This window comes from Equus caballus, chromosome 21, assembly GCF_041296265.1.
Source record: "Equus caballus isolate H_3958 breed thoroughbred chromosome 21, TB-T2T, whole genome shotgun sequence".
Lineage (NCBI taxonomy): Eukaryota > Metazoa > Chordata > Mammalia > Perissodactyla > Equidae > Equus > Equus caballus.
This window is the reverse complement of record NC_091704.1, coordinates 54,896,683-54,909,532: the sequence shown is the minus strand read 5'-3', so window position 1 is coordinate 54,909,532 and position 12,850 is coordinate 54,896,683. Positions and strand designations below refer to the sequence as shown.

Below are 12,850 nucleotides of genomic sequence, written 5' to 3'. Positions count from 1 at the left end.
TAAGATAATGGTCTACTTTCATTCTTTTGCATGTGATTGTCCAGTTTTCCCAACTCCATTTATTGAAGAGACTTTCCTTTCTCTATTGTACGTTCTTGGCTCCTTTGTTGAAAATTAGCTGTCCACAGACATATGGGTTTATTTCTGGATTCTCAATTCTGTTCCATTGATCTGTGTGTCTGCTTTTATGTCAATACCGATAGCATGGTGTTCTTATTGCCAGTTTATCATGTGGAAGCCCATTAGACTATAGCTTCTCTGAGGAAAATATTTTTTCTTTGTAAACTTTATGTCCTGAACATGAAGGATGGAGTTTACCATATACCAAGGAGTAAAGAAATGAATGAGTAGTAAAATATTCCTGTTACATTTACATTCATGATAAATACAAATTTCTTGAAAAAATAATAAATAAAACTTTTGATATAAAATTGTTCACCTAAGATATAACATATATTTCACACAGTGCAAAGCTACTCAATTTACTCATTAATTATGTACATATGCATATGTTTCAGAGAGTGTGATAGACCATGAGCATCAAAGATGTATAAGATGAAGTCCTTGATACTAAGAAGTTTTACTTGAGAGGATCACAATACAAATAGATGAAATACAATATAGTGTATGATGTCAATAAAAAAATATTTTCCATGTAAAAATGTTTCCTATCTTTGAATTCCATTTTTGGCACATTATATTAAAAGGAATTTTCTTTGTATATCTAAATATAAGTTTTTTGTCCAAATTTCAACTTTTAGCTGAAAAGCTCATCATGCAGTTTTAATTTCCTGAGAAAATCAGATACTAATTAAGAAAAACAAATAAGCCTGGCATTATTGTTGTGTATGTGATTTTGATGGAGCAATTATAGTGATTTAAAGTACTCCTAAGCAGTTTGATTATGGTAGTGTACCCATAAGCAGTTGAAAGTTTAAAATAAAATATAAGCTATTACAACACTAATTTGGATTCCATTATATTTACACAGCATATAACGGGGAGAAAGATGGTATCATTTCTAAATTAAGGATTATGGTGGTGTTAATTATTATTATTTCTAGGTATATGATACATTGTAAGGCTTTATACAATTGTGTGAACATTTATAAGGGATTCTCTCTTCAAAGTATTACTCTTACAAGTACTACTGAAATGTTGCCAATATTAGTATAAATCAAACTTACCTTTCTTTAAGAATACAAAATAGTTTCATATAGTTACTTGGGAAAAAGAAAGAAAATTATAAAATTGTAGATAAACTACCTAGACTCATAAATGTAAAGTAAGACATCCATGAAAAGTAAGAGAAAGGCAATTACTTGGGCAGGAGTGAAGAAAAAATGACTTCAATCCAGAATTGAAACCAATGGTTACATTTAGTCCTCAAAAGTGAACTATATTCTTTCTAAATACATGATAATTGATTCCACTGTTCTGTTCCCCAAAATCTATGCTCATCTTTAGGACACTGGAGAGATTGGCATGTTGGTTCCAAAATCAGTGCCCATTAGAATGACCTAGGGAGCTTGTTTAAAAAGGAGATTTCTTGGCAATACTCTCAGAAATTCTGATTCAATATGTTTTGAAAATGACAGGTCCAAGAATCTGTCCTTCGAAAACTGTCCCAGGTGATTCTGAAGCAGGTTATCATAGCCGAGAAGCTGAGGAAGAGTATTACAGAAGAAAGGGCCAACTCAAGCGAGCCTATTCTCAATTAGCGTGCGTAGAAATAATAAGTCCTCTTTGAAAAAAAGACCGGCCAAACTCGGGAGGAATGTCTGCTGCTCAGACACTGCAGAGAATCCAGACTCACCCTTGTCTCTTGATCTTGGTGAGGCTAATCATAGTCACCCAGGCGGATAAATGTAAGGCAGTCAGTGCTGGCTTATAGGAATGCGGGGCCAGAGCATAACTACCTTCCACACTCACTAGAATGGACAAGATGGAGAAGTGATATATGCCTCAGGATGCACGTTAAGCTGGGGCTACACAGTAGAAACAACAGGAATGAGGGTAGGCTCACAAACCCACCTAAAACTCTTTGCAATTTCTCAATGAGGCATTTAAGGCTCTCTTTGACAAAAACTCAGTATTCCTTTCTTTTCTTTTTTTTATTGAGATATAATTGATATATTAGTTTCAGGTGTACAAGATAATGATTTGATATTTGTATATACTGTGAAGTGGTTATCAGAAGCAGGGGGTGAGATGTGGGTGAAAAAGGTGAAGGGGGTCAAAAGGTACAAACTTCCAGCTATAACATAAGTCCTGGGGATGTAATGTAGAACATGGTGACCATAGTGAATAATACTGTATTGTGTATTTGAAAGGAGCTGAGAGTAGATCTCAGTAGATTCCCTTCTGAATGCATTTTCTCTATTTCCCTGTACGCACCCTTGACACACACTGTACCAACCTATCCGCAATGTCTGATCTCATCATGAACTTTGATACCTCTATGCCTTTGCTAAACATGTTTCCTCAACCTAGAATACGCTCCTCACCTCCCTTACAATATTCTTTTCATCTTTCAAAGACTCAACTCAACTCAAATGACAATCCTTTTGTGACATACTATGTTTATTCCTTCCCAAACAATTATTTTAATGATTTTCTTTCTTACAGCACTTTGTTTTTTGGTTGTGTACTTAAGGAATTCAGCCAGATTGTATTTCTCTCAGCATTTTCAGTGCCTAGTGGCCAGCTAATATGGTCTCTAAACTTTCTTCATTTTTAGAGTGACCTGACTGATTGCTAAGAACCACATATGTTAGGGAACCTTCTAATAATCTCCACTCCCAATAATCCCCACTTCCGGATATCCATATGAGTTACCTTCACATAACTCCCTGCCCTTAAGTGTAGTTTGGATCTAGTGACTTGCTTCTGCTGAATAGAATGTGGCAGAAGTGATACCAGGGATGTCAGAAATGGAATCTCATCACTTTTGCAGGGGAGTGGGATTCTAATCAAACACGCCAAATATCATGCCCTCATTGACTTCTCCCACTCCCCCTTCTGGTCTGTCTTCTCCTCTGCTATGGCTGGGGCAGAACCAGCAGCAGGAGATGCAGATCTCGGTGTGGCGAAGGCCACAGCCCATTGCTGGGCATGCTGGCCAGCTTGCTGATACCCTGGGCAATGACATCTTCAATATTTTTTTCTGTTCAGCTCACTGATGACCTTGATGAGCTGGTCGTCGGTCCACCTCAATGCCTATGCCATCCAGGATCTTCTTGATGTCCTTGGCACTAGGGAAGGCATTGCCCCCGAGGGTGGCCAGCATGTAGGAGATGACATAGTGTATGTAGACAGAATCTTTCAACATACAGGTAAATTATCAAAAAGGATCCTTCAGAACAAACTCTTTAGGAACTTTTGTTGCAGCTTGAGACTGATGTAGTAATACATACTTACTGGGTCTAGATGGAAATCTACCTAACTTCACCACTGTCATGCACATAATATTGTGCACACATTTCCCTATTCTCATATTTTGTCTCTGTATTTTATTTCTAAAATTCAAATTCATTATAGAATTTTCATAGGTAAGCAGTCTAACAAGATTAAATATAGATAGACAGATAGATAGACTTCAAGGCTAACAATAATTTTGATTCAATTATATGTACATTGCAAATGTATATATAATTTTTTACTATACTGTACCTTAATCTTGTATGTATATGTCAACCCCCTTGAGTAGTTTTACTACTGATTTATTTAAAATAAGTAGAGTGAAGCATAGAGAAGTGAGTAGTTATCCCTGTGGAATTATGTTTTTGGGTAAGATAGAGTCTAGGATTCCAATCTTAGCCTGGTCGTCATTCGCTGTGTGGCACAGGGCCACAAACAAAATGTCTCTGAGTTTCCATTTCCTCACTCCTAAATGTGGACGATAATACTCACCTTGACTTAATGTGAGTAAAACTATTAGAAGAGTTTAGTTTATTAGTTTATATTATTGCTTACTATTTGTCAATAAAATTAGTTACTTTCTTCTTATTTGATCTAAGAACATCATTTCATGGCTAACTATTTGGCTTACAGGCAGATGAACTCCTTCAGAAAATTCTATTACAAAATCTATTTCTTTCTGTTTAAATCCTTCATCACTTAATGACCACACACTGGTCAGTCATAACCTTTTTCAAGTCCCACCTGGAGGTTATATGAGAGTACATTTAAATCTGAAGTCCCTGGAATTCAGCATAATTTGCATAGTTATACCTTACCAAAATTCTCTATTTTGGTCAATTTCTAACTACTCCTAAACTTTAAAATGCTTAAGAACAGACTTCAGGTCAGTTTCTTTTTAACTCACAACAAATAGGGCTTTGCACACAAATAATATTCTATACAAGTTTATAAAAACAAATGTATGAATTTACTTTGTGCCTGAAGTATGGATAGTAACCTCAGAGTCTGATTTTTCTGTACATGTGAAGATGGTATCACTTGAATTACTTTGAAGAGACATTATGATAAAATAGCTCTATAGACCAAATACCCTTAAAAACTAATTGCTAAACAATTTAATCTCAACTTATAATGATACATTCACATTGAAAATTTTCCCCAAATATAGCACGTAGTAAGTCAATTCTCCAATTTTTGACCAGTTCCACAATGAATGAAAGCAATCCATTGCCATTTGGATAACCATATGACCAAGAAAAGATTTGTCTCTGGTATCATCTGTTTATTTTATAATTATATAAAATATATTTTAGGACTTTAATGCAGTTATTTTTAGTTATCTGTGCCTAATGATATTTGTTATAGTAACACAAAAACACAGAAAAAAAAATAGAAACATTTGCGTGTTGAAAGCTTCTGATAATTGAATGAAAAGAATTTTAGAGCTTTGGTCTCTTAAAATTCTCAAGATTAGTATCATAAAAACAGCCAAGCAGTAATGCATAAAAGAATTATTAGGAGTCTAATAGAATTATTTGGACCTACAACTACAGCAACACTGATTAATGACTGCTTTTTAATTAATTGGAAGTTGTTCATTGTACCATTTCATTTCACCTGAGAGTTTTTATAAAAGGGTCAGGGCCAAAACATATGCTGGCTCAATCTGCAATAAGGTATATTTACACCATTTTGTTCTTCTTGGCAGGGCAAGTGTGGACTATTTCTTTCTCAGTCATTCACCAGGATGATCATTTCCAGCTCAGCTGGCTCGTTTGATCAATGAAAACTGCCTTATGCATTAGAATATGAATAAAATTTACCTTTAAACTCTGTAAATTCAAGCAAAATAAAGCCCACAATAAGCTATTCTTACTGTTGAATCTTCAATGACCACGAAGTATGTGTTTAGTCTCTTTTTTTCACACAAACATATAGTGTTGACTCCAGCAGTCTTCCTCAAGGGCTCTAAAATCCACACAGTGGTCTTTGAATAGGTACTGGAATAGACCAGGGGTAGATACTTTAGAAATATCACTTTGGCTTTACTCTTATATGGGGTATCTATGTGGATTGTGTGTCTAAGTCTCAGTTCTACATATGTTCCAGTAAGGACGAACATGACTTATGAGAACCTACACACTAGGGTTTCCTAATTTGGATTTAGGTAAAAACTACAGCAAAAGGGTTGGAGTGGCAGAGCCAGCATGTGCCCTAATCATATAGATAACTTAATAAATAGGGTTCCTTGAGTTTGAAAAAATCCAAGCTGTTGAGGATCAATGATCCTTGCTTCCATTGCAAGGGTGCATACTCTCCCTCCATTTTCCAAATGGTTGGTGCTCAAGGTTCTGGCTGGAGGTGCCAGACCTCCTACTAGAAGAGCCCTCATACCATGATGATGGTTTTGGTGGCCTAGTTAGCCACTAGGGAGAGAGATTTTCCAGAGCTACAATATAGGTCATGAATGAACTATCTGCAGACCTTTATCTTGAGTTAAGGTACGGGAGCCTACTATACCTACTCCAAAAAATACGCACATGTTCTGTGTGGGCATTAATAAGAAGGTTTAGGTTAAATTAGTTTTCTAATGAATAGTTTTTTATCATCGACGACAAACAAGGTAGAAGCTGCATGTTCTTTTGTGTTAGGCTTACCTTTAATAATCAGGATGACCTAAAAATAATGAAATCAGCTAAAGATGTCCTTAAGGCCTGGGAACAGATGTCTGACTATTCATGTTTGGAACCAGTTGTTGAAGATAAAACTGTTTCATATTTACACCCCACTGAGTTGAGATTGATCAAAAACCTCTCAACAGAAATAGTCACAGTTAGTTCTTCCCTGCATTGAAAGGTGAAATTAGCTGCCAAAGTGTACCAGATGCACCACATGAAATAAGAAGAAAACAAAATGAAAGATACTCAGAAGGGATTTCCCCAAATCGTTCAAGAGACCACAAACAGAAGGACTGGTAAGATGCACTTCTGTTACAAAAAACCATGTTAATAGCCAAATGTCATCACTCCCACACTAATCTCTTACCTTAGGAAGTTCCAATAATATTCTCTGTCTAGCCACACAAACAAGACCTATAATCACTCTCAGTCTAGAGGATTCTTTTCTGGACCAAGCATAAACCAACACAACGAATCATTCCTGACAATCCTATAGATTCTGAATGACTCCTTGAAGAATTGCACTTAAAACTCCTGTATATTCCACAGTGATATTCATGAAAAATTACCTTCTAACGAAAGGAGAGAGAAGGAAGAGGGATGACTTGAAAAATGCTCTCTTTGGTTTCAGAAAATATTTCAGAGTGGGTGATTTTAAGTGATAATTATTTCCTCCTGCCTAGTCTATGAAGCTCCCAATTATATATACAGGGATCCAGTGTGGAAGAAAAGTTGGAACTATGGTGGATTTTTGAGGGTACAGCGTGGAAAGGGATGAGGTCATACCACGAAATGTACTACTAGATATTCATGCAGTCCTGCAAACAGGGCTCAATGGCAACTGTCACAATTTTTCTGGACTTATGCTATGAGGGAAAGGAACAGGTTTCTGAATTTCCCCAGGAGACCACTCAGCTGACAGCCTAAAAATGAAAAACACCTCAGCAGGGACTCGTTTAAGAGTGTTAAATCCACAGAAATGCAGTATAACATTGATTCAGACCATGCCATACTTACTAACTTTACTCGCAATTATGGAGAAATTATACTGCGCAGTGCTTTCTCTGTCTAGTAATTCATTAGTGGCGATGGTTCCTTCAGTTCCATCTATTGTAAAGTAGCTGTCCCCATCACTCTTCCAATCTATGAAGTACCTGTATATAAAAAGAGTAGATGCAAATGTGCAATGATTACACATTAATCATAATGGCAGTCAGACTAACTTGACACAGTTCCTTATTTTCCTCCCTGTAGCTATTACCCACCTTGCAATAAAGAAGAGTGTAAATGACAGCTTCTTTATTGCAAAGCCAGTATGCTCAAGGGAAACTGGAAATAATGAAAGATTTAGTACTCCTGCTGTTCATATTATTTTAGGGTCTTGACACCTTGAAAGCTCAGCAGAGACTAAAATTCTAAAGCTGACCATGGGTTTCCTTAACCTGCTGAATATTAAAACTTTTTCAAGCAGTCAAAGATTCCTTAATGGTGGCTTTGGGAAAAGGTAGGGGTAGGGGAGGCATCTGGAATCAGCTACAACAGAACAGAGGTAGGTTAGGTCAGAACAGAGATAGAATCTTTGTTTCCATGGATAGAAAAAAACATATTATGGAAACTAAGGGAAATTTTTTAACTGACAATGTGGTAATTGTACAGAAATATTTCCCTCAAACACACATAAAAGGGCCATTGTTGTTTTATTACTCTATATATCAGGACAAGTTTCTAAAAAAATAGTGACCTTGGCTAATAATTTTTTTTATCTTCTTTATTAGCTAACCTTGATAACAACAAATGTTGCCGTCTTTAAGTAAAGCAGCTGGACTAAGAAATCCAAGAAAGTGAACTAAAAAACATGGCATTTATATAAATCTTTATGTAACAGTATACATAAAGAGTGCCATACGTAAAATTATTTTTCAAACGCATATTTTCAATTGTAATAATAATAGACGTTTTGAAATCTTACCATGTGCCAGACATTCTTCTAAATACTTACATATATCAACTTATTAAATTCCCACAAAAGTCCTAAAAGATAAGCATTATTAATCTCCCTATTTTACATATGAGGAAAGCAAGGCATAGAGACATTAAGGAATCTGCTCAAGTTCACATAGCTAGAAAGTTTTAGAGCTGATATTTGAACCAGGTCATCAATGTTTTCCATATAATTATCATTATATATAGCCTTATGAATTTTAAATAGAACACTTTATGTGAAAGGGCTCTGCTACTCAAAAGGCTCAACCCACAATATATTTATCACCATTATTCTGGCCTGAGAATCAAGGTGAGGTCATTACCAACAGTGGCTGAAAGCAGATGACATCATCGCGGTCAGCCCATCAAATCCCCAGGCCAAAGAAAGCGATCTGCTTGGTCATCATGAAAATTATTTAAGGCATATGTTTCAAAATAGTAAGTTATTATTTTGACAAACTGGTTATTTAAAACTGGGGCAGTTTACATATCATTTCAGTGCTAGATCAAAACTAGATTGCTTTATAGATGAGATTTGTAACTCATAACTCATCCACATTTGTTCGGAACTGATAGGATCAGAGTATGACCAATGCTGTTCATCTGCCTTCAATATTTCTGCTGTTGACTGAGCAGGGGTGGGGAGAGAAGGCATTGATGCCTCAGGATTTCAGTGTAGTGTCCTGTCTCATAGGAATGCTCTCAAAGTATAAATGATGTCAAGGCACATTTGAAAGTCATGGAGCATAGGATGCAATAAGCTTAATTCTCCCTATTGCAGAATCTCCTTTCCTGAGCAAAAAAAGCATTTTCTCACAATACCCCTTTTCAGCACCTTAATTCAACTTGGGCACATGCCTAATTTTAGAAGAAAATTGCTATTGAATCTCTTTATTGACTATAGCATTTATGGAAGTACTGTTGGAGTAAACTACTTGCGCTCAATTATATCATTTACTAAATATTTGTTGAGTGCCCACTATGCACTAGACACCGTACTAAGGTTGAGACATATAAAAATAGGTAAAGTGCAATGCCCACCAGTGAAGAGTCTAGTCAGGGAGACACATATAACAGGTGATGTCAATGCCTGCTAGAAGGACAGAGAAGACTCTAGAGGAGTGCAAAGTAGATGCTTAGTTCAAAACCTATTGGTTCAGACAAGGTGGGCGGTGTTCAGGGTGGTATGGCCACGGGCCATATATTTTCATTATGGAGGTGATTACATAGGTGTGTAAATGCAACAATACTCACCAAAGGGTACAATGAAAATGGGTGCATTTTACTATTTATAAATTATACCTCAATAAAATCAATTTAAAACAAGCAAAACCTCTTGGTTCAGGCAAATCGCCCTTCACATGTTGTTTGGCTGACACTAGAAGACTGTACAGGAATTATTCAAAAGAGTGAGGCAGACACAGTGAAGACAGGGGAAAGGTATTTCAGGAAGATACAATAGCAGCAGCAAAACCATGAAGTTTGTGTGGGGAACCTTAAGCTGTTGGGAATTATGGAAAAATATGTGAGTTACAGTAACACAAAAAAAGATAAGTGATTTAGACCAAGGAGGGCCTCAAATATTATAGTAAGGAGGTGAGACATGATCCTGTGGGTAATGAACACTATTGAGCGGGGGCAGTTAGGGTATGGATTAAAAGTTAATCACTTTTAAGGCATATGGTGGATGTATTTGAAAGGGACAAGGTTGTAAGCATTTCCTATACATCATAATCTTGCCAAGAGACCAAGAGAGTGACCAGGGCTGTAAAGAGAATCGATTCAAAGGATTGTGAGGTGTAGTTGAAATAAGTAGGGAAATGCAGGCTGAAGGAACAAGGATATAAGAACATGCTAGCTGCCTTGAATTTGATAGGGACACTTATGGGAAGCAGTTGCTAGATTTGCCTGTTTTGTTTCAGTGGAATGGAGATAGGATAGGAAAATCGATTCTATAGAAATTATGATATCAGACAAATATAACTAAGATAGTTAAATAGTTCTACTTCAAAGGAACATATTTAAGGTTTTAAGAAAGTCCTATTTAGGACAATTGACACTTTCTGGTTTGCTGAGGACTTTCTTACTTTTAGTTCTGAAAGTCCTGAGGCCTGGAAAACTCCCCAGTCTCAGACAAAACTGGGACCGTTGATCACCTTACTTCTGGTTAATACTTACAGCATGTGTTATAATTTACAAAGCTGATTCAAACAGAAATCTGTCTTCATACAATGAATCGCTACACACACAAAGGTCATCTTTAATTGTAACTTTAAGTTTTTCTGGTAACATGTTTAAAAATTCAAGAACTTAGACAATGCACACATAAAATAATGTATCTATCTCTTTGTTTTATGTTTCTGTATATCTATCAACCAAAATCCAATATGTTGCATGCAAGCTTAGTAAGCAAATTTCATGTATTTAAACGGTTCAGTCTAACACTGACATAAATCAACCACCACTGACATGCAATGAAATATAGCATAAAGAGCACTAATTTTTTGGACAGACAGAACTAGGGAGATAAGCTAATTCTTTTTCTCACCTTGTGCTGTCAGGTTATGAATCTTCCCTTCTAATACCTGTTCTCCTAGTCGTCTATAAAATGTGGAAAATAGTACTCACCTAACAGTGCAACAGTGGGTGTTGTTGTAAAGATGAAATGAGATAACATATATATGCCTCAGCAAAGAATCCTATGTGTGTGTGTGTGTATGTGTGTGTGTCTGTATCCCTTTCTTCCTCTGTCTTTTCGCATTATTGATTATTTTATATTACTTCTCAGATAAAAAAATCCTTCCTAACATACAAATGTATGCTTAGTTGTGGGACCAAGTTGTGACATATATAGCCTTCAACTTTAAAGTAGTTTAACTACAAAGCTCCCACACAAAGCCCTGAAGTACAAACAGTGGATACACACAGCCAGGCCCTACTGCACAAAATGGCGCTCTTGTTTGACTCTCATTCACTATTTTCTGACATCTAGTTTTTACTTCCATCACCACGTGAGATTTGGTATCTCCCTTTCTTGGGATGTTAGACTCTCAGAAAGCTCACTGCTTTCTTCTGGAGTACTGCTGAAACTTGTTTGAATATTTCCTACTCCTGAGCATCTGTTGCCTCTTCCCACAGCTGGTCAGACTCCAAGATGGTAGGTCTAGTACCAGGTGCTGGCATTTTCCTCATGTCCTACCTTTATATGGTGACAGATCCCTGTGTCTGATAAACAATAAATATGAGACATCAACTAACATTTTCGACTATGATATTTTGCCCAATATAGCAATTAGGAGACATTTATAAGAAACGACCATCAGTGAACTGACAATGAAACCACTCCTACGTTTCCTGGACATTTTCAGAGGAGACATGATCCAGTTCTAAAATGTCTAGATCATTTTCAGGAGATACACCCCCCAGAGTGAACCATCATGTTTACTTTGGGTTTGCTACAGTCCACATCCAATATAAGGGTAGAATGATATTTTAATTGCAATTAATTGCAACAGTATAACATGAACTGTCTAATTTGACCTGACTCACCAGTTTAAATGAGCAAAACCCCTCAAATACATAATTTATTTGAGCCATCTTATGTTTACTTGATGAGTAGATGAGATTCAAATGAACAAAAGAGATGTTTGTGATCTATATATAATGAAACAAATCTACAGTTCCTACAAGGATGCAAAGTGACTGTTGCTAAGAAACCTGTTTTAACAATTGAATGGAAATCAAAAATTATAGCCTTAACCTAATCTGTGAAGGCCACTTAAAAGTGTACAATTTTATTACTTTTCTGTAAATGAGTTCTGAGAAATGCCTTAAAAAGTTTTATTCTCTTCATTAGGTAAGCATTCTCCTTAAAATCATTTCTTTTAATTTGCCTGATAACTTTGTCACAGTTAATATAAAAGCTAACTTTGACCCTGTCCCAATTCTCAAACACACTTTATAAAAAGTACTTGATGGTACAGAGTTACTTTAAAAGTACCACATCTCCTTCTTTAAGCAATAAACATGCAGGAGTAACGGTTTAGGCTAAGGTAGGAAATCCTCTTTTGTTAATGTACTAATAATAATAGATCAGAATCTCTTTATTCTTGTCTTCTCTTATTCGCTGTTTCTTTTTTAATTTTTTTTCTTGTGGCAGATAATTAAATGAAAGTAAACGTGGTTTGCTTTGTTTCCACAAACATTTATTGAGAATCTAAGCCACATACAGCAACACTTAGATTTTAATGGCCTCATCAACAATTACAATTAAATTTTTTTCTTAGGAATCCCAATATATTTCTCTCAAATTTTGTTAAATAGTAGTTGCTAATTTCCTACTAGCTCCTTTTTGGATTCTTTTAATCTAATCCTCCTCCTTATTCTTATTTTCCACTTAATAGAATTAAAAGTTAGACCTTAGATAACTTCTCTTGTTTAAGTGTTTGATGAGAAACTAAACACTTCATAAAATTATAATGAATTTATAAAGCCATAACTCTTCTGTCCTTGAATTTTCCATTTGGAGGTGTGTAATATGATTCAAATAGAGCTTTAAAGAAAGAGAAATACAACATCATCTACATATTATTAAAATTATGGTTGCTATATTTTTATTTCCCTCCAAGTTGCTTAAGCTTTCGTCACTTTTTAAAGTCATTTTTGAATAGTCACACATGGTGTTCTGACTGTGTACCCTTTTATGTATCTGGATGCCAACTTCTATCTGCCCCCAAAGCTTTTTACCCAAACTTTGGTTTATTCTT

General features: G+C 35.8%; 1 protein-coding gene across 6 annotated transcripts in view; it reads right to left on the bottom strand.

Moving 5' to 3' along the window:
• CDH12 (cadherin 12) overlaps positions 1-12,850 on the bottom strand; it is a 937,014-nt gene that overhangs the window by 22,744 nt on the left and 901,420 nt on the right. For all 6 annotated transcript variants that reach the window (XM_014734929.3, XM_070245950.1, XM_070245953.1 and 3 more), the window contains one exon: positions 7,119-7,255. In XM_014734929.3, coding sequence (XP_014590415.3) covers positions 7,119-7,255 — 137 coding nt within the window. The remainder of the gene's footprint in view (positions 1-7,118; positions 7,256-12,850) is intronic.